Source organism: Impatiens glandulifera, chromosome 8 (assembly GCF_907164915.1).
Source record: "Impatiens glandulifera chromosome 8, dImpGla2.1, whole genome shotgun sequence".
NCBI classification, from domain to species: domain Eukaryota; kingdom Viridiplantae; phylum Streptophyta; class Magnoliopsida; order Ericales; family Balsaminaceae; genus Impatiens; species Impatiens glandulifera.
The window spans coordinates 9,669,126-9,693,133 of NC_061869.1; the positions used below are offsets into that span (position 1 = coordinate 9,669,126).

Genomic DNA, 24,008 nt, shown 5'->3' on the forward strand with positions numbered 1-24,008 from the left:
TCGTACTCAACAATTATTTTATCTCCAACAATTTTATTATTTCGATATCAACTTAACATATGGGCAATTATAAATAAATAAAATAATCTATTTAAATTGACTATTTTAAATATATATCATTTTAATATAGGTTAAGTGTCACATTTATTCTACTCAAAAATTATTTTATCTCTTTAAATATCAACTTAACATAAGTGCATCAATTCTATCTATCTTGAACATTGAGAATTATAAATAAATAAAATAGTCTATTTAAATTGACTATTTCAAATATATATCATTTTAATATAGATTAAGTGCATCATTTTATACAGACAAAAAGGTCTGATAATTTTATTATTTCGATATCAACTTAACATATGCACAACAATCTCTCTTGAAATATTGAAAATTATAAATAAATAAAATGATATATTTAAGATTGATTATTTCAAATATATATCGTTTTAGTTTAGGTTAAGTGTCACACTTTTTCTGATTCAACAATCATTTTATACAGAAAAAAAAAATCTGACAATTTTATTATTTCGATATCAACTTAACCTATGAGAAACAATATCTATATTGAACATGGAAAATTATAAATAAATAAAATGATATATTTAAGATTGACTATTTTAAATATATATCATTTTAATTTAGACTAAGTGTCACACTTTTTTTACTTCAACAATTATTTTATAACAAAAAGGTCTAATAATTTTATTATTTTGATATCAACTTAGATGTCATACTTTTTCTAATTCAAGAATCCAATCATTTTATTATTTCAAGGTAAAATTGGGCCTAGTATTTTGAGACCCAATTTAGTGTGTCTCAATAATAAATACAAAATAAAGAAAAAAATCCATATATAAAGAATGATATATTCTAAAAGGGAAAGAATATATATATAGAGATATAGAGAGAGGGAAGGATTCTTTTCTAATTATAAATTCTAAAAGCCTATATATATTTACATTATAAACGAGTTGTAGAGTGTGGTGAGACTAAAACTTAGAACATGCGAAAGTTAGAATTTATAATTATAACTCTATTGAATTGATTCTCCGAAAGCAGGACATAGAACATTGTTGGTCCGAACCTAGGTAAAACTCTTGTGTCGTTATTCTGTTTATTCTTTGTTTTTACGTTATTGTTTTACATCCATTACGATTACTATATTTCTTTTTTTCATTTTTTGGGTGATAGTTTTCACAACAAATTGGTATCAAAGTCAGGTTGGTTTAAGGCAGTCGTGGTTCGATTTCTTTGACTTGAGATGGGGTCGACTTCTACGGTGGATATCGAGAAGTTCGATGGGACGAAGGATTTTGGGTTATGAAATATGAAGATGAGGGAACACCTAGGAAACATGGGAGTCGTTAAAGCACTCAAGAGAGAATCGAAATTACCAACCTCGATTTACGCAGAAAAAAAAGGTGGAGGTGTTGGAAAAGGCCTACAACACATTGATTCGTAGTCTTAGTGAAAAGGTACTGTGAGAGGTTGCTAGTGCCACGACGACACCAGACGTGTGGATTCAATTGGAATCTCTGTATATGACTAAGACATTGTTGTCTCGTATCTACATCAAGTAGAGATTCTTTAAATTTATAATGACTGAGGAGAAAGATTTGCAAACGCATCTCGACGATTATGTCAAGATTCTCCTTGATTTAGAAAATATTGGGGAGAAGTACAAGGATGAGGATAATTCGCTAATTCTTTTGAATTCTTTATAGAAGTCGTATGAGACGTTCGTAGATAAACTCGGGCATGGGAGGGAGGAGCTTACTATCGATGGTGTAATTAGTGCGTTGAGATCGAATGATCAAAAGAAGAAAAATGAAGAGAAATGTGAGTGGAGATGGACTCTTGGTTCGAGGGAGAATAAAAAAAGAGACAATAAAAACAAGAAGAAGAGGCGTTCGAAGTCTCTCGATAAGAAATCTACTAAGTGTTAAAATTGTGACAATGAGGGGCATTTTAAACGAGATTGTCCAGCGGTTGTTCAAGAGGTCGAGAATGGATACGATAGTGCGGATGTTCTCGTTGTCTCCACTAATCAGTCCGACAAGCGTTGAATTATGGATTTTAGGTGTTCGTTCCATATGACACCTAACGAGAGTTGGTTCGAGACCTATAAGAAGACTTCGGTGGACAAAGTTTTGTTATGTAACAACTAGTCTTGTAGGATGATGGGGATCAAAACAGTGTGTTTGAAGACGCATGATGGAATTGAGAGGGTATTGACAAAACTACGACACATCCCGAATCTTCGGAGGAATTTAATCTCTCTTGGCTTACTAGACCAACTTGGTTTTGCATGAAAAGACGAGAAGAACGTATTGAGGATCACAAAGGGGTCGCTAGTGGTAATGAGGGATGTGCGAGAGAAGAGTCTTTACGTCTTTCAAGGTAGCACCTTAGTTAGTGATATAGCGGCAATGGTTGATCCTCGAGATGTATCGTCCACAAGGCTATGACATAAAAGATTGGGGATGTGAGTGAGAGGGGTTTGAAGGAGTTGAATAAAAAATGCTATTTTGGGAAAGAGAGACTTGATGATTTGAAGTTTTACGAGAACTGCATATACGGTAAATCTACAAGGGTAAAGTTTGGGCGATCAGTTGAGGTGACACAGAAGACGCTCAGTTATGTTCACTCAGACTTATGGGGGGCAGCAAGGACTGCAACTCCAGGTGGAGGTCCAGTATTTTATCACTTTCATTGATGATTGTTCGCGCAAGGTTTTGGTATACATCTTGAAACACAAGGATGAGGCATTTTCTAAATTCAAGGAGTGGAAGAATATGGTGAAGACTCAGACTGAAAAGAAGGTTAAAAAGCTCCGAACAGATAATGGGTTAAAGTACCTAGGCGAGGAGTTTGATTAGTTCATCAAGGAAGAAGGGATGGTTCGAAAAAAAAACGTTTGACAGACACCGCAACAAAATGGCTTGGCTGAGCGAATGAATAGAACGTTACTTAAGCGTGTCCGGTGTATGTTGTTTGAGGCTAGTCTACAGAAGCGGTTTTAGGGTGAGGCGGTTAACACTACAATTTATCTTATCAATCGTTGTCCATCGACGGCATTGGAATGCAAGACAGTAGAAGAAGTTTGAAATGACATATAAAAGAAAAGTCTACTTAGGGATATCTAAACAAAGGTAGAGGTACTCAACTCTCCTTTTGAGTTTAAACTACTTCTAAAGTATAAGGGAAATGTATTAAATACTAGGAGTTTGTGGTGGTTGGAAACTTCATTGGGAAAACAGAGTATCATTCCCAACCAAAGAGGCTCTAAATAAACCGTGGGGAGAAAAGGCTTGAAAAAATTTCTTCAAACATACATGACATCTACTTTCTGCAGTTAAAAAATGGCTCAAATCTTAAAAATCATGGAAAAAAGGCATACTTACATAGGATCAAATTGCATGAAGCTGGAAAAGTGGTCAAAAGAGGTGAATTTATATAGCAGATCAAAGGAAATGGCTCATATTTAGTTTAAGATCTGGATAATTGCAGTCCACATGTACAATGCTGAAATAATTAGTCATTTTATAAGTATAATTGGAAAACCATTATATATGGACCGAATAACTAAAGGAGAATGTCACTTAACTTTTGCTAGAATTAGCATTGAAGTACATCATAGGAGTGTTCTACCAATGAAAATGACAGTTGTTGAAAAGAAAGAAAAGGAAAGCATGATGTCATGGATGTCTTTTATGAATGTAAATCAAAGAAATATGATTTTTGTAACACTTTCTTGCACAATAAATGTGATAAAGCTAAAGAGGAAGAGTAAAGAAACCAGAAAAACTAGGAAGTAGAAAAGAAAAAGAAATAAACAGAAGAGGCTAAACTCAAAGATCAAATTGTAGAAGAATGTAAGAAAATTTTGGGAAAAAGGAAAGTAGTGAAGGAAAAAAAGTGAAGGGAATCAAAGTGAAGAGGAAAATAATATTAGTTATAATGCGAAGGATCTGGATGTAAATGAAAGATGAACTTCAAGTTGTTGTTAAGGAAACTCAACAGGAAGATACCCAAAATTTCAAAGTTATAATAGGGAATTCTAAAGCCGATAAAACTAAGCATCAACGAAAGAATGGCATGGTTATTGAAGAAAATCCTAAAAACAAGAAAAGATGCCTTTCAAATGGTGAAAACCACAATTGGAAATGGAAGAGGGGTACTATTCTGGCATGATCCTTGGCTGGATAATATTCCCATTATATTCAAAAAAGAAATGCAAGGAAACAGAGTTAGAAAAGAATACATCAAGTACTCATTTAGAGACGTATATGAAGGTAGATGTGATTCACTTTTGAGGCGTATTCCAGAAGGTGATAGAATCCTAAACCTAATGAGGCAGAAGCAACTCAATAAAAATAATGATGAAATAAACTGGAAAACAGAAAGCAATGAGAAGTTTATTACAGGAAAGGCATGGGAAATGGTTAGAACAAGAGGACAGGAGGTAGATTGACATAATGTGGTATGGTCTCCAAAGATTATTCCTCGTCACCAATTTATTCTCTGGCTGGTATACAGGAAAAGGTTGACAACAAAAGACAGAATTCGAAAATATATAAACATTCATGATATCAACTGTGTCCTATGTTCGGGAGTTAAGGAAAGCATAAACCATTTATTTGGGGAATGCTCTTTTGTAATACAAATCTGGAGGATGTATGCTGCAAAATGAACATCATCAACTTTCCAAGAATATGGGAAGAAATCCAAGAGTGGATGAAGAATAAAGCAAAAGAAAGATCCTTCTATGTAAGTATGTTGAAATGCTACTTTGGAGCAGTAATCTACAATATCTGGAAAGAAAGAAATTCAAGAACTCACGGTGGAAGAAGTAGAACCGCTGAAGATATTTGGAGAGATATAACTTCAGATGGAAATGCACTCATTCAATCCTGGAGAGGAATCGAAAGGATGAAGAGAATAGAAAACTCTGTCATATATGGGATATTTCGTTTGAGAATATCACAAGTAGAATAAAAGTAAAAACGCTGTAGGCGCTAATTGATTATTGTTATTGTCTGTAATTCAATTATTGTTTCATTGTCAAATCTAGAAATTGTCTAGATCTGATCTTAAACTTTTGTATTTTTTTTTTCCCTCTTTTGGGTTTTTTTTAATGAAATGGCACTAAGCTGTTTCCCCCCCAAAAAAAATAAAGCCGATAAATAAGATTCTAAAACTAATATGGAGTTTGAAGTCGAAGATAAGAAAGACAAGAACAAATAATTTCAAGTTGAAAATAATAAAGGTAAAAGTCCTGGAATTCTTAAAAACAATTTTTTATATCAAATTGGAACGGCCTTGTACTATAAAAATGAGAAACAACAATACTCATCATCATTTTCAATACAACCTCATTTTCATCGTCAAAGGAATGGGGATAATGTTTCTTAATGAAAACGGATGACACGTGAAAATGTAAGGTGTAATTTTTCTATTTATTTTTTTAAAATATATGAATGCTACTGATCTATTTTTATAGAGTCTTCTAATTGTTATCCTTAGAATTTGTATTTTTTTTTTTTAAATATTGAGAATTATAAATAAATAAAATTATATATTTCAAATTGATATCAACTTTAACATATGGACAGTAGACCCAACAGTAATCGAATTTAATTGATATCAACTTTAACATATGGGCAGTAGACCCAACAGTAATCGAATTGATCTAAAACATTAAGAATTATAAATAAATAAAATGATGTATTTAAGATTTACTAATTCAAATATATATCATTTTCATTTAGCTAATTATTTAACATTATTTTAAATGTTACATCAAATTATATATATATATATATATATATATTATTTAATATTAACTATTTCAAACATTAACTTATAAATATATAAAATTATTAATAAATGATAACTTATCAAAAAAAAAAAAAGTATACAATGAAGAAGGTGCATAGAGAATTTCATTATTTCCATATTATTTTAACATTAGGAATTGTCACACATTTATCTTGAACTCTGAATAATAAATAAATAAATAAATAAAATTATATATAAATAATATATTTAATTAGAAGGTACTATTTCAAATAGATTTCATTTTAATTTAAACTAAGTTACTCATCTATCTCTAAAACTTTAAATTATAAATAAAATTATACAAATAATATATTTAGGAATGACTATTTTATATATGGATGTAATTTTAGATGTCATTTTAACATTATATTTTGCAATGTTCAATACATATGCATGTCCTCTCCTATGTTAAAATAAAATCATGACCGTCAATTGTTAAAATTTTATATATATATTATTGTCTTAATGATATTTTAATTAAATTAAATTTGACAATAATAAAAATTGTATTTTTTAAAGTTTTATTTAAGATTCTCAATCTAATAGCTGTACTAGTATGAATCTTATATATTAAGATAAAATTCCAGAGGTGGAAATTGTAATACCCAGTACCCACACACAAGTACGGTATGGTTTACTATGAAAAAATATTTTTTTATAAATAATTATTATTTAATAAAAATATTTAAATAAAGGTATTATAATTAAATTCCAAGTAAATTACTTTTACATTTTTTTTTTCAATATAAAAAACAAATTTATAACGGATACATTTTCTACAATTGAATATTGGTACATTTATTATTGTCATTACTAAGTAAACAAAAAACAAAAAAACCCAGTTCCACATCTTTCTATATATCAACCGCTTAGGAAATTGATGATTATGAAGAATCTTGACAGGCATTTTTATTTTTATTCTGATATTTTAAAATTGAGAATGGATAAAGAGAAGTAATTTGGGGAGATTCAATACTTAGAAAAAAAAAAATTGGAAGGAAAAAGAGAAAGATAGAAGAAAGAGTTTTTTTGGTTTTATTTGGGTTTTACTCTAAAAATTCTTATTGCGTACAAACTAAGAAAAAATTGGTTTTTAAAATTTTAAGACTAATTTACCCTTTGATTTTAGAGGATATGGTGTAAGTGAGAGAATGATGGTTTGGAGAGAACATAAAATTAGAGGGTAGTTTTGATATTTAAATGATAAAATTATTTTGATTTGATGATTGATAAGATGTTTAGATTTTGAGATAAAAACTAGATTTTATTTCAAAACTCTTTCATCAAACGAGCTCTAATCTAATCAGATTGTATAATAGTATTTTTCTTATAGTTTACATAATTAATAACTTTTTACATAGATTATTTTTAATTTGACATTTTGAAACATTGTTAATAACTTTGGATACTTCCTGCAAGTTAATAACTTTGGATGCTTCCATGTCTTTATATGAGATTTTTAAATTACAATTTACATTTGTCAAAACTTTGAATGGTCCCTGTTTATCATTAATTTTCTTATAATATTATTAATTATTATTTTATTTGTCTTTTTCTCTATAGATTATTCGATGCGAATAACTTTTTCATCTGATGTATTTTTTCTATGATTCGTCTAATTTACTTTTTTTTAACCTTCACACATGACTAAATTTTTCATTATACAAATTCATTTGACCATAAAATTGATGATCATTTAAAATTATTATTAACTTGCTTGTTTATCTTTAATCAAACATTTTGAAATTATTCAACTTACATATTATTTCTTAATCTCTTTTTAATTTGACATTTGAAATTATAACTTGCATAAATAATAACTTTGAATAATTTTATGTCATTGTCTGTTATTTTTAAATTATAGTTCATATCTTTTAAAATGTATAATGCTTTTCCTTCTTATTATTGATTTTTTCACATTTTTTTTCTTTTTATATGTTTGATGCTAGTAACTATTCATCTAATGTACTTTTTTTAAAAGTTCACTAAATTTTTCATTGTACAAATTTATGAACATGGAAAATTAACACTCACTTACACATTTCTCTTTAATATACATGTTTATCTTTTTATTTTTAAATTATAATTCATATATTTTCATATTTTAAATGATTCCTTGTTTATCGTCAATTTTCTCATTTTGTTTTAGTTTTTTCTGTGTTTGAAGCGAGTAACTTATTCATCTAGTATACATTTCTTAAGCATTCACGTGACCAAAATTTTCATACAAATAATCTGACTTAAAAACTTAATGAACATGAAAAATTAATACTAACTTACATGTTTATTTAGTTTGACATTTTAAAATTATTTAACTTACATACATAATAACTTCTTACATACATATCTCTTTTTAATTTGACATTTTGAAATTATAACCTACATACAAATTTTGAATGTTTCTTTGTCTTTTATCTTTTTAGTTCACGTTTATCAAAACTTTAAATATTTCTCTAGAAATCATTGATTTTCTTACCATTTTTTCTCTATATATTTGATGCAAGTAACTTATTCCTCTAATGTACTTTTTTTGTAAGCGCTCACGTGATCAAATATTTTGTTGTACAAATTTATCTAACTCAGAAAATTGATGTACATAGAAAATTAATATGACTTACACATTTTTCTTTAATATTAAATTTTGAAATTGTTTAACTTGCATATATAATAACTTCTTACATGTCTCTCTTTATTTTGAAATTATAACTTACATACATAATAACTTTGAATGTTTTCATATTTTTACCTTTATTTTTAAATTATAGTTCATATTTGTCAAAACTTTAAATGCTTCCTTGTTTATTATTGATTTTCTCGCCTTTTTTCTTCTATATATGTTTGATGCGAATATCTTATTCATCTAATATACTTTTCCTAACCTAAACGTTTACGTGACTAAATTTTTAATTGTACAAATTCATCTTGCTCAGAAAATTGATGAACATGAAAAATTAATATTGACATACATATTATTTTAACTTACATACATAATAACTTCTTACATGTTTCATTTAAATTTGACATTTTGAAATTATAACTAATTACGTATATAATAATTTTGAATTGTCGTTTGTCTTTATCAATTATTTATAATTAATTATAGTTCATATTCGTCAAAAACTTTAAATGATTCCATATTTACCATTGATTACTTTTCTATATGTTTGATGCGAATAACTAATTCATCTAAGGTACTATTCCTAATAATTCACGTGACAAAATTTTGCATTGTACAAATTAATTTGATAAAGAAAATTGATGAGCATACCAAATTAGTATTGATTTATACGTTTCTCTTCTACCTTGACTTACACGTTTTTCTTCTACCTCATATTTTTTTTATTCTAACTCATATTCTTAAGAATTTTGAACCCTTATCTAAAATTAGTAAACATAGTTAATCAATATTGACTTTCGAAAGTCTCATTTACTCGTCATTTTTCGTTGAATATTTTAAATTTGTCATTGATTTTTTCATATTGTCTATCTTTTTCTCAATATTTATTTCTCAATTATACTTTTTCGTAGCGTTCACGCTCACGTGAAATCATTTTTTATTATACAAATGAATTGATTTTGTGTATTTGTTTAATCCATTTCTGATTTTAAACATCTTCTTCATTTTGTACTCTTCCATTAATCTCTTAAATATTGCATCACTACCAAGAAATTTATCTTTCCCCTTCATACCCTCTTCCATGCTTAGATGATTCTGAATAGGGTGGACCTGGAATATTGAACAGTTTCCCAAATTAACCTTGTTTGGCGTTCACTTTCCCAAACTAACCTAGTTTGTTCATTCATTCCCAAACTAACCTAGTTTACTATTCAAACTCAATTTTATTTATTTATTTATTTCTTTTTACATTTAAAATTCATTATATAGAAAACTAAATTATTTATATTTTAATATATAATTTAAATTATTATTTTTATAAATTAAATTATTTATATTTTGATATATATTTTAAATTATTATTTTTATAAATTTAATTATTTATATTTTGATATATAATTTAAATTTGATTATTTTTTATAAATTTGATTATTTATATTTTAATATATATATATATTTACATTTTAATTATTATCTATATATATAATAAATATTCCCTTTAACATTATAATAAATAATTGATAAATACTAATAAATTTAAAATATTTTAACTATAATAATATAATAATTATATATTCATAAAAACGTTTTTAAATTTATCAATTATTTATTAAATATAATAACATTTTTAATTAATATTTTAACCCTAGAAATATGGTAATCTTTTTATTATATTTAATAAATAATTGATAAATTTAAAAACGTGAATATTTAATTATTATATTGTTATGGTTAAAATATTTTAAATTTATTAGTATCCAACAATTATTTATTAAAATTATTTAATATTTATTACACTATATAAATAATAATTGAAATGTAAATATATATATATTAAAATACAAATAATCAAATTTATAAAAAATAATTATATTTAAATTATATATCAAAATATAAATAATTTAGTTTATATAAATAATAATTTAAAATATATATTAAAATATAAACTTTATATATAATAAATTTTAAATGTAAAAAAATAAAATAAATAAATAAAACTGAGTTTGAATAGTAAACTAGGTTAGTTTGGGAATGAATGAACAAACTAGGTTAGTTTGGGAAAGTGAACGCCAAACAAGGTTACTTTGGGAAACCGTTCCTGGAATATTAGGTTGGTTAGGCCAAATTTTTTTTAAAGCTACCTAAAAAGAGAGGAAAGGAAGAGAAAGAAAAGAATGGGAGAAGAGGAGAGAAAAAAATTTGTATAGAGAAAAAGATAGTCAAAATCGATAATTAACTTAAAATTATTGTTCAGTTGTAACTCGTAAAATCGAGAGTTTTTTCGAATTGTAAAAATTTAATTCGAAAAATATTAGTTATATATTTTATTATTATTTATATATATAATTATCTATTTTATTCTTTAACTATTTTTAAATTTTATATATTTAAATATAAAATTAATTAAAAAATAATAATAAATAAATAGCACTATAAAAATATTATATTATAAAACTAATTAATTAATTTAAATAAATAATAATTATTTATAAATATAAATTATTTATTTTTATTATAAAATGATATAAAATCATAAAATTGAAATTATTAAACTCTTAAAATTGAAATTGTTACATTTTGCATTGGACTATCCAAGTGATGATGGGTCTACCCTAACTAGCTACCTCACCCATGAGTTTGTTGGGTTTACCCTAGGCTCGAGTTAGCCCAACCATAGTCCCGAAATGTAACCGTTGCTAACCCTAGAAGTAAATCCTTTTTTTTTCAAACAGGTGGCTAGACAAGTTTCAATGCTCGTCAGGTCTATTGTGTCATTAAAAGCCTGATTGGCCAAACCAGATGTCTCCATTAGCATGCTCGGTTACAAGGTCATGCCAGCCAGCTATCTACAGCATATAGCCACCCACCCACTATATATATAGGTCCAATGAAAAAATTCCTTACAATTTTCTTTTTCTTTTTTTGCATTTGAATCCCCATTCTATGAACTAACCCTAACCCTATTCATGATACCTACAACTCTACTTGGTCACTTTTTGCTTATTCAATTCTGAAAAACACATATCATATAGTATTTGACTTATATTTAATCATTATGATAATTCCAAACACAAACACAATCACATAGAAGGTTTTGAAAACATTTTAATAAAATTGAAAAGAGAGAACAAACAAATATTGAAAAGGGATAGTTTTAAATTAAAAAGGTTCAAATAATTTAATAGTACAAAATTAAAGAAAAATAAACAACAACAACCACAATAACAACTAATTGTCAATAATTTTAACACCAAATAAGCTGAATTTTCTTGTTTTGGGTGGCGGCATACTTGATTCTCTTTTCATTTCTTCATACCCATTGGCAGCCTCCTTAGATGTCGAACCAGTCTCGAAAGATGTCGAACTTCCACCAGCTGCTGGTCCAGAAACCGGAACCTGTTCTTGGTTCGATTTACCTCGAAGGGTACAAATGTATCCTCGATGATGATTAGGGGGTGCTGTAATTTCAATTGCCGGAAATAATTGTTGACAAATAATACATGGAATGTAATAGTTCCGGTAATTTAGAGTGTACTGATGCATGGTCTTGCAGCTCCGACAGAGGGTCCAAAACGAACTTATCTTCTTTAGAGATGATGGAGGTGGAGGACGTGGATGCCGAGCTGGAGCTGGAGCTGGAGCTGGATCTGGATCTGGAACTGGAGCTGGGGCTGGGGCTGGGGCTGGGGCTGGGGCTGGGGCTGGGGCTGGGGCTGGAGCTGGAGGGACAACATTGTTGTACTTTCTCTTCCTTGATGTTTGTGGTGCCTTAGGAACACTCTTTTTAGGGGTCCTTTGTGTAGTCTTCTTGGGGATATTTTCTTGCGGGGTCCTTTGTGCAGTCTTCGGACTATTAGCTTTAGGGGTCCTTTGTGCAGTTGTTGGAACATTCTTTTGGGGGCTGAATCCATTTGTTGGAACTTTTGATGGTATCGGATACTTCTGTAGAGTTGTTCCCCTCTTGAGGTCATATGATGACCGACTGTCTTTATCGGATAAAACATTCCAGGATGCAGAAATGAGCTTAAAAGCTCCATCAGCCCCAATTGTGTTGTTCTTGTCCGGATGAAGCATCAGAGCCATCATCCTATAATGCTTCTTCAATGTAACAAGGTCTGCACTTGGATCAACACCCAATACTCCATACCAATCTGTTACCCCGTTTATTTTCCTTTCTGCAGAAATATAAACATCCAGAGTCGACACCATCTTCTCAATCCCGGCGAGATTCGGGTAAAGAGATTTTGCTTTTAAAGCAAATCTTTTAGCACCAACTAAATCCATCGCTTGAAATTTATTTTCTGCAATCTCCTTTGCCCGACTGGCTTCGTCTTTGTTACACTCCATGTTAACGCTCTAGATTCATAGAAAAGGAAACAAATCAAAAGAGTACCCATTGGAGATTTGTCAAGATTAATGGTAACCATATCAATGAAATCTAATCTAAGTGAGTATTTTTATAAAATACCTTTCAAATCAAATGCAAAACAGATTTCAAGTGTATCTTTTTATACCAAATGAATCTGACAGATTAAAATTGTAACAAACATAAAACAAATGAGTTACAAGGTGTAAGATAACATGCATAGAAGCTAAGAAATCGATTATACCCAAGTGGTCATTTTCTCACAAATGTAAGCTTCTATTTAGCTATGAATACAAGATCCAAGATTAGGAGATGGTAAGTAAGTGTATATAATCAAAAAAAGACTAATATATGAATAGATTAGTCTTGTTTTACACCTTATCTATCGTGAAAACAGCACCATTTAAGAAGATATCATCACTAAAAGTCATTAAAACACAGAGCTGCTTATGCATGCTTAGATAAATAAGTAGAGCTTATCAGATCAGAAACTAATCCTTCTTATGCTCGATAACTTCAACATTCTAAAAAGACAGGATTGAAACTACCCATTTCTTCAAAATCGAACAAGAGGATAAGTTTAAGTTACCTTCTAGATGAAGTTCGTTTGCAGAAACGGATCTGTCTGTATCAAAAAGAGTGCAAAATTGCCACGGGAAAGCTTCGAAACTTGCTTGTAGAGCGTCAAACGTTGATCGGAGAAGGCCGGAGAAGAAAACGGCTCTTTTTTCTCGGTGAAAGCGCCGGCGGTGGAGCGTTAGCCGTGGAGGAGGAGGGCTCAAGAAAAATATGAAGTGAAGGGGGAGGAGGAGGGTTTGTTCTAATTCTTTTTTGTGTACTTAGTGTCTGTAAAATGTTGGAATTTATAATGAAAAAATAGGTCTATTTACAATTTTATTATATAAAAACAAAAAAATATATATTTTAATATCATTTTAACTTAAGAAAGGAACTTTCTAGAATATTGAAAATTTATAAATAAATAAAAAATATATATTTAATATTGACTATTTCAAATTTACCTCTCTTAATTTAGGGTTAGACGCTCCTATCTCAAATTTTAACCTAGGCGCCGCCCTCGTATCAATATTGGGAAATACAAATTAATAAAATTTATAATTATATATTTCAAATTGACGTCATCTTAATTTTGGGGATTTCTGAAACACTCTGACAAAATTGTCGAACAATATCATTTTAACCTATGCGCCGCAATCGTATCAATATTGGGAAATACAAATAATCAAATTGACGTCTAGGGTATTTCATTCTGAAACACTCTGACAAAAATGTCGGACAATATCTTTAAACTTAATGGCCGACAATATCCTTAAACCTAGTCACCACAATTGTATTTATCTTGAGAAATACAAATAAATAAAAATTATATATTAAAATTTGACTATTTCAACGCCGCAATTGTATCTATCTTGAGAACTATCCCGCAATTGTATCTATCTTGAGAACTATCCCGAATTGACTCGTGTTAACACTTCTATCTGGAATATCAGTTTATACTGACAAAAATGTCTGAGCATTAGTATATATCCCGAATATTATGAATTATAAATAAATAAATGATATATTTAATATTGACTATTTCAAATAATTATCATTTTAATTTAATTTTAGTTTAGACTACGTGGAGCATATAAATATTAATTCAAATTATAAATAAATAAAAATATATATAAAAAATAATTTAAAATTAACTATTAAAAACACATGTCAGTTTAAGTTAGGATACGTGTCAAACATTAAATTATTATTAATAATAAAATTATAAATTATATATAAAAATTTTACCGATAAAAAAAAGTATATAATGAGTTTTATCTATATTAAATATTGAAAATTATAGATAAATAAATAAATAAAATAATATACATATAATATATTAAAATGAACTATTTAAAATAAGATATATATCTTAACTTTAAATTATAAATAAATGACTATTTTATAATGAAATTAATGTTAGATGTCAGTTGAACAATAAAAGCCTGTATATATATATTTAATTATTTAAATTTTGTATTGTTCAAGACTAATGCATGTCTCCTCATAGGATACATAAACGGCAATATGCATGGCCAATCAAATAATATCTCACATTTGCATGGCCATCATAGGTCAAAATTATATATATTTAAATAAATTTTTATAATATACATTATTAAAACAAAAATATTAGAGATTATAATAATATTTAATTTATTATATTATTATTGACTTATTGATATTATAAATTATTTTAGTATAATAGTTGTACTTGTAGGGATTTAATATAAAATTCCCAATAGTGAAAATGATAATACATAGTACCTACTACCAACCCACACATAATTATGACTCATTTGATGAGTAGTATATGAAGATTTGATTTTTTTTTTTTTTAAATAACTATTATTTCATAAAACAATTTACGTTAAAGTATTATATTTAAATTCAAAGTAAATCACTTTTACATTTTTATCCAATAATAAAATCTTTGGTACATTTTTTTTTATTATTTTATTATTTTTTTTTTGTCAGTTCCAAGAAAAACAAACAAAATAACTCACATCCCAATAAATCACCCTTCACTGGCATCAACGGCTCACAAAATAGGTGTACATGCATAATTACACGTTTCAATCGTTTGTAGTTTCTCTTTTACATATTATTTTTAAATTAAAATAAACTCACTTTAACATCAATTTTTTTTACTACATCATCGACTCTGAAAATAGGTGAATTATGGAGACTTAAATTATAGTTAACCTATATAACAAATTTGAATGTTTTCGAGTTTATCAATGATTTTCTTACTTTATTTGTCTTTTTCTTATTATTTTTAATGCGAATAACTTATTCATTTAATTGTATCGCTGAATCGAGATTTGTCTCCACCGCTCCCTGTCTTTATCAAAATTTGGTTGGTCCCACTCCCGATAAAGACTTACACGTTGTTTTTGTCGTTTCTCTTTTACCTCTTATTTTAAAATTAAAATAAACTCATTCTCACAGAATTTGTCGTTTTTAAATTATAGCTAGACATTCATAAGGATTTTGAATGTTTTTCTATCCAAAATTGATGAACATGGATAAACATTACCGACTTTCATGTTTATCGTCTATTGTCATTTTCCATAGAAAATTTAATTGTTTTAATTTTGAGTCTATCAATGATTTTCTTACCTTATTTTTCATTTTATTTATTATGTTTAATACAAATAACTTATTCATGTAATTACATGACTAATTCAAAACATGGTTGATCTCGAATAGGACTGACCCAGATAATTAGGCTGCCCCAACCTATTTTTTATTTTTGAACTATAGGAGATAAAAATTAACTTCTTTTAAAAGAGGGCTCCATTATGTATTGATTATTTATTCAAGGGGTGAACATTTAAAATCATAATAAATTTCCCTTTTAACTTCTTATTTTTAAATTAAAATTAACTCACATACACATAAATTTTTCTAATCAATATCCACTTACACGTTTCTTTCTTACCTGTCATTTGAAATGCTTACTTGTCTAAAATTGTGACTTCCACGTTTCTCATTTTTAAATTATAGCTAGCATTCACGAGAACTTTGAATGTTTTCAAGTCTATCATTGATTTTCTCACATTATTGTCTTTTTCTCATTTTTTTAATACAAATAACTTATTCATCTGATAATTTTTTTCAAAATGTTCACATGAACTAAAATTTTATTATACAAATTCATCTAGCCTCGTCCATTTTTTTTTTATATATCTATTTTTCATGTTTAACATTTTGTATTATCTCTTAAAAGGTTGATAGGAGAGAGGGAGAAAGAAAAAAAGAATATATTTTTGAAAGAGGGATCTATTATGCATTGGATTACTTAGGGGAAAATGCAAAATCATTATAGATTTACAAGTAAGAGGTGTTGAGGATTACCAGATTTGGCGGTGAAGAGGTGTTAGTGACGATAGTGAGTGTTTTCGACGAGAAAGAATTAAAAATTGGTTTAAGACTAAAGAGTGGACAGCTAGATAAATGAATTAGAATCTTAAAGTGATTTTTCCAAAAAAAAATGAGAGATAAATGAAGGCTCGATGGTGGTGATTAGAGAAAACGATTAGTGTTTTAGAGATTACAAGAGGTTATATGCTACCTAATTTAATGTATAATTATTTAGTTATATCTAATAAATTTTATAAGTAGAAATAAATAATAAAAAATGAATTCAATTTTTAGTTTGATTTTGAGGTGAAATCCCAACTCAAAAAACAAACCGAATAACTTATTTAAATTTGAATTGGTGTCAATTTTAATTTGAAAACCAAAAATGAAATTCGAATTCTGTCAAATATTTGTTTCAGACCAAATATTGAACATCCTAATTGGACTTTTCGGATGGTGAATATGTTTAATCATTATAAATTAACACGTTTTTCTTTTACCTCTTATTTTTAAATTATAACTAATTAACTAACATTCAAATAAAATTTTCTTTATTACATCAAAAACTCAGAAAATTGTGAAATGGAGAATGAATATCAACTTACATATGCTTCTTTCACACCTGTTCTTTATTATAACTGACATCTAGTAAAAAACTGAAAGGCTCCTCGTCTAAAATTGGTAAACATAAATAATCAGTATCACCTCCAAGTGTTTCTTATATTTCCAATTTTAAATCATAGCTAACATTCATAAAACTTTGGATGTTTTCGAGTCTCATTAATTTCCATATCTCATTTGTCGTTTTCTCATTATTTTTAATACGACAAATTTATTTATCTAATATATTTTTTCAAAACGTTCACGTAACCTAATTTTTTATTTTTCAAATTTGTCGAGCCTAATGCATTTGTTTTATCCATTTCTCATCTTCATCATTTTATTCTTTCCACTCAATTCTTTAAATTTTGCATTACTAATTAGAAATTATTTTGTGCCAAAAACTCCTATGCATATTTAGACCCAAAATATTAGGCTTTTTCACCCAATTTTATTTAACTATACTAACTACTTGTTCGGATTTGGATTTTTTTTTAAAAACCTAAAAATTTGTTTTTAAATTCATAAACATTGACTAAATTTATATTAGATTTCAAGGTGAATTTTAAACATAAAAAGAGTCCATGGGTCAAAACCGCGGGTAAAGGAACCTTGTTATAAAAAAAAGTTTCTTAAAAAAAAAAAATAATAATAATAAATAAAATATTACCGTTTAAGTTTTATTGGGAATAAGGAAGTTAGCCTCTATGTAAAGTTAATAGTGATTTAAAAGAATGTCGATGAGAGATGAAAGTTTTTAATATTAATAAAAAACTTGATTTATTCTCTTAATTTCTCTATTATTATTAATTTTAAAAATATATAAATGTATTAATAACAAACATAATAAATTTAAATCTATAATAAATATATATAATTTTAAAAATAGGTAATTAGTATTTTTTTTTTTAACTTTTTCACAAATTCTCATATTATTTTTTTATACTTACTATTAAATAAATAAGAATACATCTTACACTAACTTTAAAATTAACACAATTAGTAAATATGTATTTTTTAATTTAAATATTTTTTATTATTTTATTTATCAACTTTTTTTTACATTATAATTTATTTTCATTAAATATTTTCTTTTTTATATTTCATCCTTTTTATTTTAAATAATATAATTACTTTTTTTAAATAATAAATTTGATTACTAAACTACAACACTATAATTTAATAAGCAATCAGATTTACTGCAAAATTAATGGAAAAATACAAATCACGCTATTAAAAAACATGATAATATATATAATTTTAAAATAATAAAATAATATTTAATATATTAAAATATATTTAGTTTATATATATATAAATTTTTTAAGATATACATTTTTAAGTTAATTATATATATAATTAAAATATTGAGACAATTTAATAATAATAATAAAAAAAGAGAATAAATATTTAAAAGGGATATTTTTTAATTAAAATATTAAATAATAAAAATTTAAAGAAAAAGAAACAAATAATTTTAGATTGAGTTCACTAAGCCATTAACGGTTAAAATATGTTTGAAGTAATAAAATTGAATTGGAATTAATATTATAATTCAAATTTTAGTTTAATAAAAAACATTGAATTATAGTTTAATTTTTATGTTTGAACAAATTATAAAATTTTGATTAAATTTCAATTATATGAGAAATATTTTTTTTATAAATAAATTAAATATATATATAATATAATATTATAAATACATATATACTATAAACTATTTATAAAAAAATTTATGATTGACATTTAATCCTATTACTCCATCTATTAAGTAATTTTCTTATTATTGTGTCAATTTATTTTATTTCATAATTATTATTTTAAATATAATATTAGTTTTGAAGTAACAAACCCAACTTAATATTTAAGTATAGATTAGAGATTACGAAGATGAAATAAAAAAATATTAATTTCATATGAGCATAAAAAAAAAACCCTAATGCGGAAAATACTAACTTTCTTAAATCATTATATCAAATCTTAGAAAAATTGAGACAAAAAATAAAACGTTAACTTCCCAAAACCATATTCTCGGAATTTAGAAAACCAAGGAGGTTAACAGTATTTTTTTTTAATTAACGTATTAATGGAGGAAGCTATTGGAAAAATATAAATAGCAAAGAGAATTTGAGAAAGAGAGAGTATGAACTTATTTAATATAGAAGGGGAAGAGAAAGAATAAAGTAAAGGATGTGAATGATTAAAAAAATTGAATTATAATTCACTTATTTTATAAAATTTCAAATATTAACTAAATACTATTCATAATTTTATATAAATTTAGATTACAAATTTGACATTTATGCCTTTTTTGATTTATGGGTTATTGAATTTTTTAATGGAATTGTATCTAAAACACAATCATTAATTCATCCATTTAATCACATTTTTATCAATTAAAATACCAAAATTATTCTTTATTTAATTATTAAAAATTATTTTTGTAATTAAATAATAAAAAACTGATCTTTTAGAAAATTGAATCAAACAACTTTTTTTAAGAAAAAAAAAACCCATAACCAAAATCCAACGATCAAACTAGTTCTTAACAAAACAACAAAACAGAAAATCGAATTCAATCCTCAACAACAAACAAACAAACAAACAAACAAAGAAATGTTTCAAACCTAAAAGTTTATTCATTCAGCCTCTTCTTCTTCTCCCTTTCTTCTTTTTGGATTTGGCAAAGTAAATTCCTCCTCATTAACCTCATGTTCATCATCTTTATGAATGATAACTGCTGCTGCAGCTTCATCAGATGTTGCAACAATATCAGCAGCAGCTGGTTCAGAAGAAGAAGACGGATTCCATTGAAATTTGGAATCACCTTGAACAACAATAGGAGTGAATTCTTGATATTGATGACCAGAATGTTCATTCTTGATGTCCACCGCTTCCGAAGGATCAAGAGGCTCTGCAGTTTCAATTGCGAGAAAAAGTTGTCTACAATTACTGCATCGAATGTTACGGTTGACATAGATTCTAAAATATTCAATCTTTTTCTTGCAATGGTCGCATACAGTCCAAAACGTAGGAGTAAAGTCGGAGCTTCCTGCTCTGCGTTGATTAGCAATCGTGACTTTGACATCAGAGAATCCATTATCAGGTCCATTTGATGGTACCAGAACCTCTTGTTGTTGATTTGTTCCCCTCCTCTTACGATCATAAGATTCACGACTTTTTTCATCAGATAAGATCTTCCAGGATTCACGAATGTAACCGAAAGCATGATTAGCCTCGACCCTCTTGTTCTTATCTGGATGAAGTATTAGAACCATATTCTTATATTTTCTCTTAATCGTGTCATGGTCTGCTCTTGGATCAACACCCAGTATTCCATACCAATCCGTTTCCCCGTTTACTTTTCTTTCGGCACAAAGATAAACATCCAGAATCGAAATCAAACTCTGAACCCCGTCCAGATCCGGGAAAAGAGAATTTGCTTTCTTAGCAAATCTCCTCGCACCCGTCAAGTCACTTTCTGAAAACATTCTTTCTGCGATTTCCTTAGCTCTATGAGCTTCGTCCTTATTGCAATCCATTATGAAAATCTCTATGTTCATAAAAGGGAACAAATCAAAACAGTACCCAACTAACTACCCATTAGAGATATATGAAGATTAAAGATAACCCACATCAATGAAATGAAATGAAATGAAATGTAATTTAAGAGAGTAATTAAAGTACCTTTTAAGATCAAATGCAAAAAAACCAAATGAATCTTCTGCAGGAAAGGAAAGGAAAGGAAAAGACATTGATTAGTTTCCTATGCAATGCATGCTTACAGGGACAGAACTACTAATTATATCAGATTAGGGAAAACATGATTAATGAAAGAAACTACACATTCCTAATTCAAAATCGAACGATATGGAGAAGTTTAAGTTAATTACCTTCTAAACTTGATTGTTGCAGATTTCTCCGGCGGTGGAGAGATGGAAACGCCGGCGGTAGAGCGGTGGCGGTGGAGGAGGAGGAGGAGGAGGAGGAAGAGGGTTAAAAGATACTACTTATGACAGCCGAGAGTTAAAGAAGGGTTTGTTTCATTTTCATGTCTGGAAATTGCTCGAATTTATAAAGACAAAAACTTCTCTTTTTTTTTTATTATTGTAAAAAAGATACTGACAAATATATTATTTCGATAATACATAAATAAAAAAAATTATATGTAAATGATATATTTCAAATTGATTATTTGAACCTAGGTACTGTTTGGAAGATACAGTTTATTCAGACAAAAAGGTCTTACAAATCTGTTATTTGAATATACATTTAACCTAACTTAGGCGGGAATAGTATACTAACATTGAGAATTATAGATAAATGAGTTATTTAGAATGAATTAGTTTATTTTAAATTAATGTCTTTTTAATTTAAGATACTTATTAAACATCTATTTTGAATAATATATAAAATATAAATAAATAGAATTATATTTAAATAACATTATAAACTATGTGTCCAATCGTATAACATTGAAAATTATAAAAATTTAAATAAATTATATATTTAAAATTGACTATTTTGAATTATCATTATCATATTTTAAGGTATTTTAACATAGTAAATAGAAATACTTTTTTTTATATATATAAATAATATATTTAAGATTGACTATTTCAAAATTGAACGTCATTTTAATTTAAGGTATTTTTGAATTTAGGGCATTTCTTCGCTTAGTTTATATTGACAAAATGACGGATAATATTATTATTTCAATATCATTTTAATCTAATAAATACAAATAAATAAAATTATATATAAATGATATATTTAAGATTGACTATTTTAAAATTTAACGTCATCTTAATTTAAGGTATTTCTTTCTGAAACACTCAGTTTATACTGACAAAAATGTCGGACAATATTATTATTTCGATATCATTTTAAAGTAGGGCCGCAATAATATATTTCTTGAGAAATACAAATAAATATAATTATATATATATATATGAGATGTTTAAAATTGGCTATTTCAATTAATTTAATCTTAACTTAGGGTAATTCTACTGACAAAAATGTCTGAATATTATTTTAAACTATCTGAAATATTATGAATTATAAATAAATAAATAATATATTTAAGATTGATTATTTCAAATTATTGTCATCTTAATTTTAATTTTCATTTAGATTATGCCAAACATATGTCTCCAATATTAATTCAAAATATTAATACATAAATGACAATTTAAAATTGACTATATCAAATTAATAATAATATAATAAAATAATTAATTCTAAATAAAAATCGATAAAAAAAAAGTGTATAGAGAACTTTATCTATTGAAAATTATAGATAAATAAAAAAATCAAATTATACACAAATAATATATTAAAATAAACTATTTCAAATAAGATATCTTCAGAGTTTAAATTATAAATAGATAAAATTATAAATAAATGAGTATTTTATATGGAAATAATGTTAGATGTTTGTTGAACAATAAAAGCCTGTATTTATATTTAATTAATTAATTAATTATTTATTTATATATTTATATATTGTATTGTTCAAGAAGACTAATGAATGTCCCCTCACAGGTTCCATAAACGGGCCAATCAAATAACATCTCACATTTGCACGGCCGTCTTATGTCAAAATTATATATATATTTAAATAAACTTTTTAAAATATACATTATTAAAACAAAAATATTAGAGATTATATAATAATATACATTATTGTCTTATTAATATTGTAAATTATTTTAATTAAAATAACTTTTAATATAATAAAATAATTTTAAAGTTTCTTATAGTTATATTTGTATGGAACTTATTAATATATAATTCTAATATAAAGTACCCACAAACAAGTACAATCTACTTTATTACAAATCATTTGATGAGTAATATTAATTATATGAAAATTTGTGTTTTTTAATTTATAAAATATGGCATTGTCTTGAGATACCTAAATTATGAAATTGGATCTCAGTTTGAATCACTTTTTTTTATTTGAATGTTTAAAAACTTGATTTTTGTAAATATATCTTATTTCAATTTATATTTTTTTTAAAAACTTAATTACACTTCAATTTCATTGTTTGTAAATATGTTTATTATATTATTTAACAAAAATAATTTAAATAGAGGTATTATATTTAATTTCTTATTACTCTTATATTTTTTCCATAAAAACATTTTAAATTTATAACCATCAATGTTTTCTATGGTGGAGTTTGGATGCACATATTCTTGTTATTAACGCTAAAACAAAATAACTCGTATCCATATAAACTATTCATCACTACATCTACGGTTCTGAAAATTTGTGAACCTACATAATTAATATGGACTAGCTGTCATCAGTAACTCAAATCCACATAAATCTTCCCTAGGTACATCAACGGCTGAGAAAATTGCTGAACATACATAATTAATATCTACTTACACATTTTCTCTTTTACTTAACATTTTAAAATTAAAATAAACTCAAATTCACATAAATCATCCTACGATACATCAATGGTTCAAAAAACTGGTCGGCATACCTAATTATATCGATTTACACATTTACTTTTCTATCTGTATCACTGTAATTACAAATTAAAGTAACTCAAATCCACATAAATCATTGCTCAGTACATCAACGACTCAAAACATTGTTGAGCATATATAATTATTATCGATTTACACCTTTTTTTACATAACATT

General features: G+C 26.6%; 2 protein-coding genes across 2 annotated transcripts; both read right to left on the minus strand.

The window, feature by feature from the left end:
• Nucleotides 1-11,686: 11,686 nt before the first annotated feature.
• LOC124912930 (alpha carbonic anhydrase 8-like) lies at nucleotides 11,687-12,805 on the minus strand. Its single transcript, XM_047453565.1, has one exon. The coding sequence runs from the start codon at nucleotides 12,803-12,805 to the stop codon at nucleotides 11,687-11,689; it is 1,119 nt and encodes a 372-aa protein (XP_047309521.1).
• A 7,182-nt stretch (nucleotides 12,806-19,987) lies between these two features.
• On the minus strand, nucleotides 19,988-20,890 carry LOC124912932 (dnaJ homolog subfamily B member 14-like). The gene has a single exon (XM_047453566.1). It carries the CDS (start codon nucleotides 20,888-20,890, stop codon nucleotides 19,988-19,990), a length of 903 nt encoding a protein of 300 aa, XP_047309522.1.
• Between the last annotated feature and the right edge of the window lie 3,118 nt (nucleotides 20,891-24,008).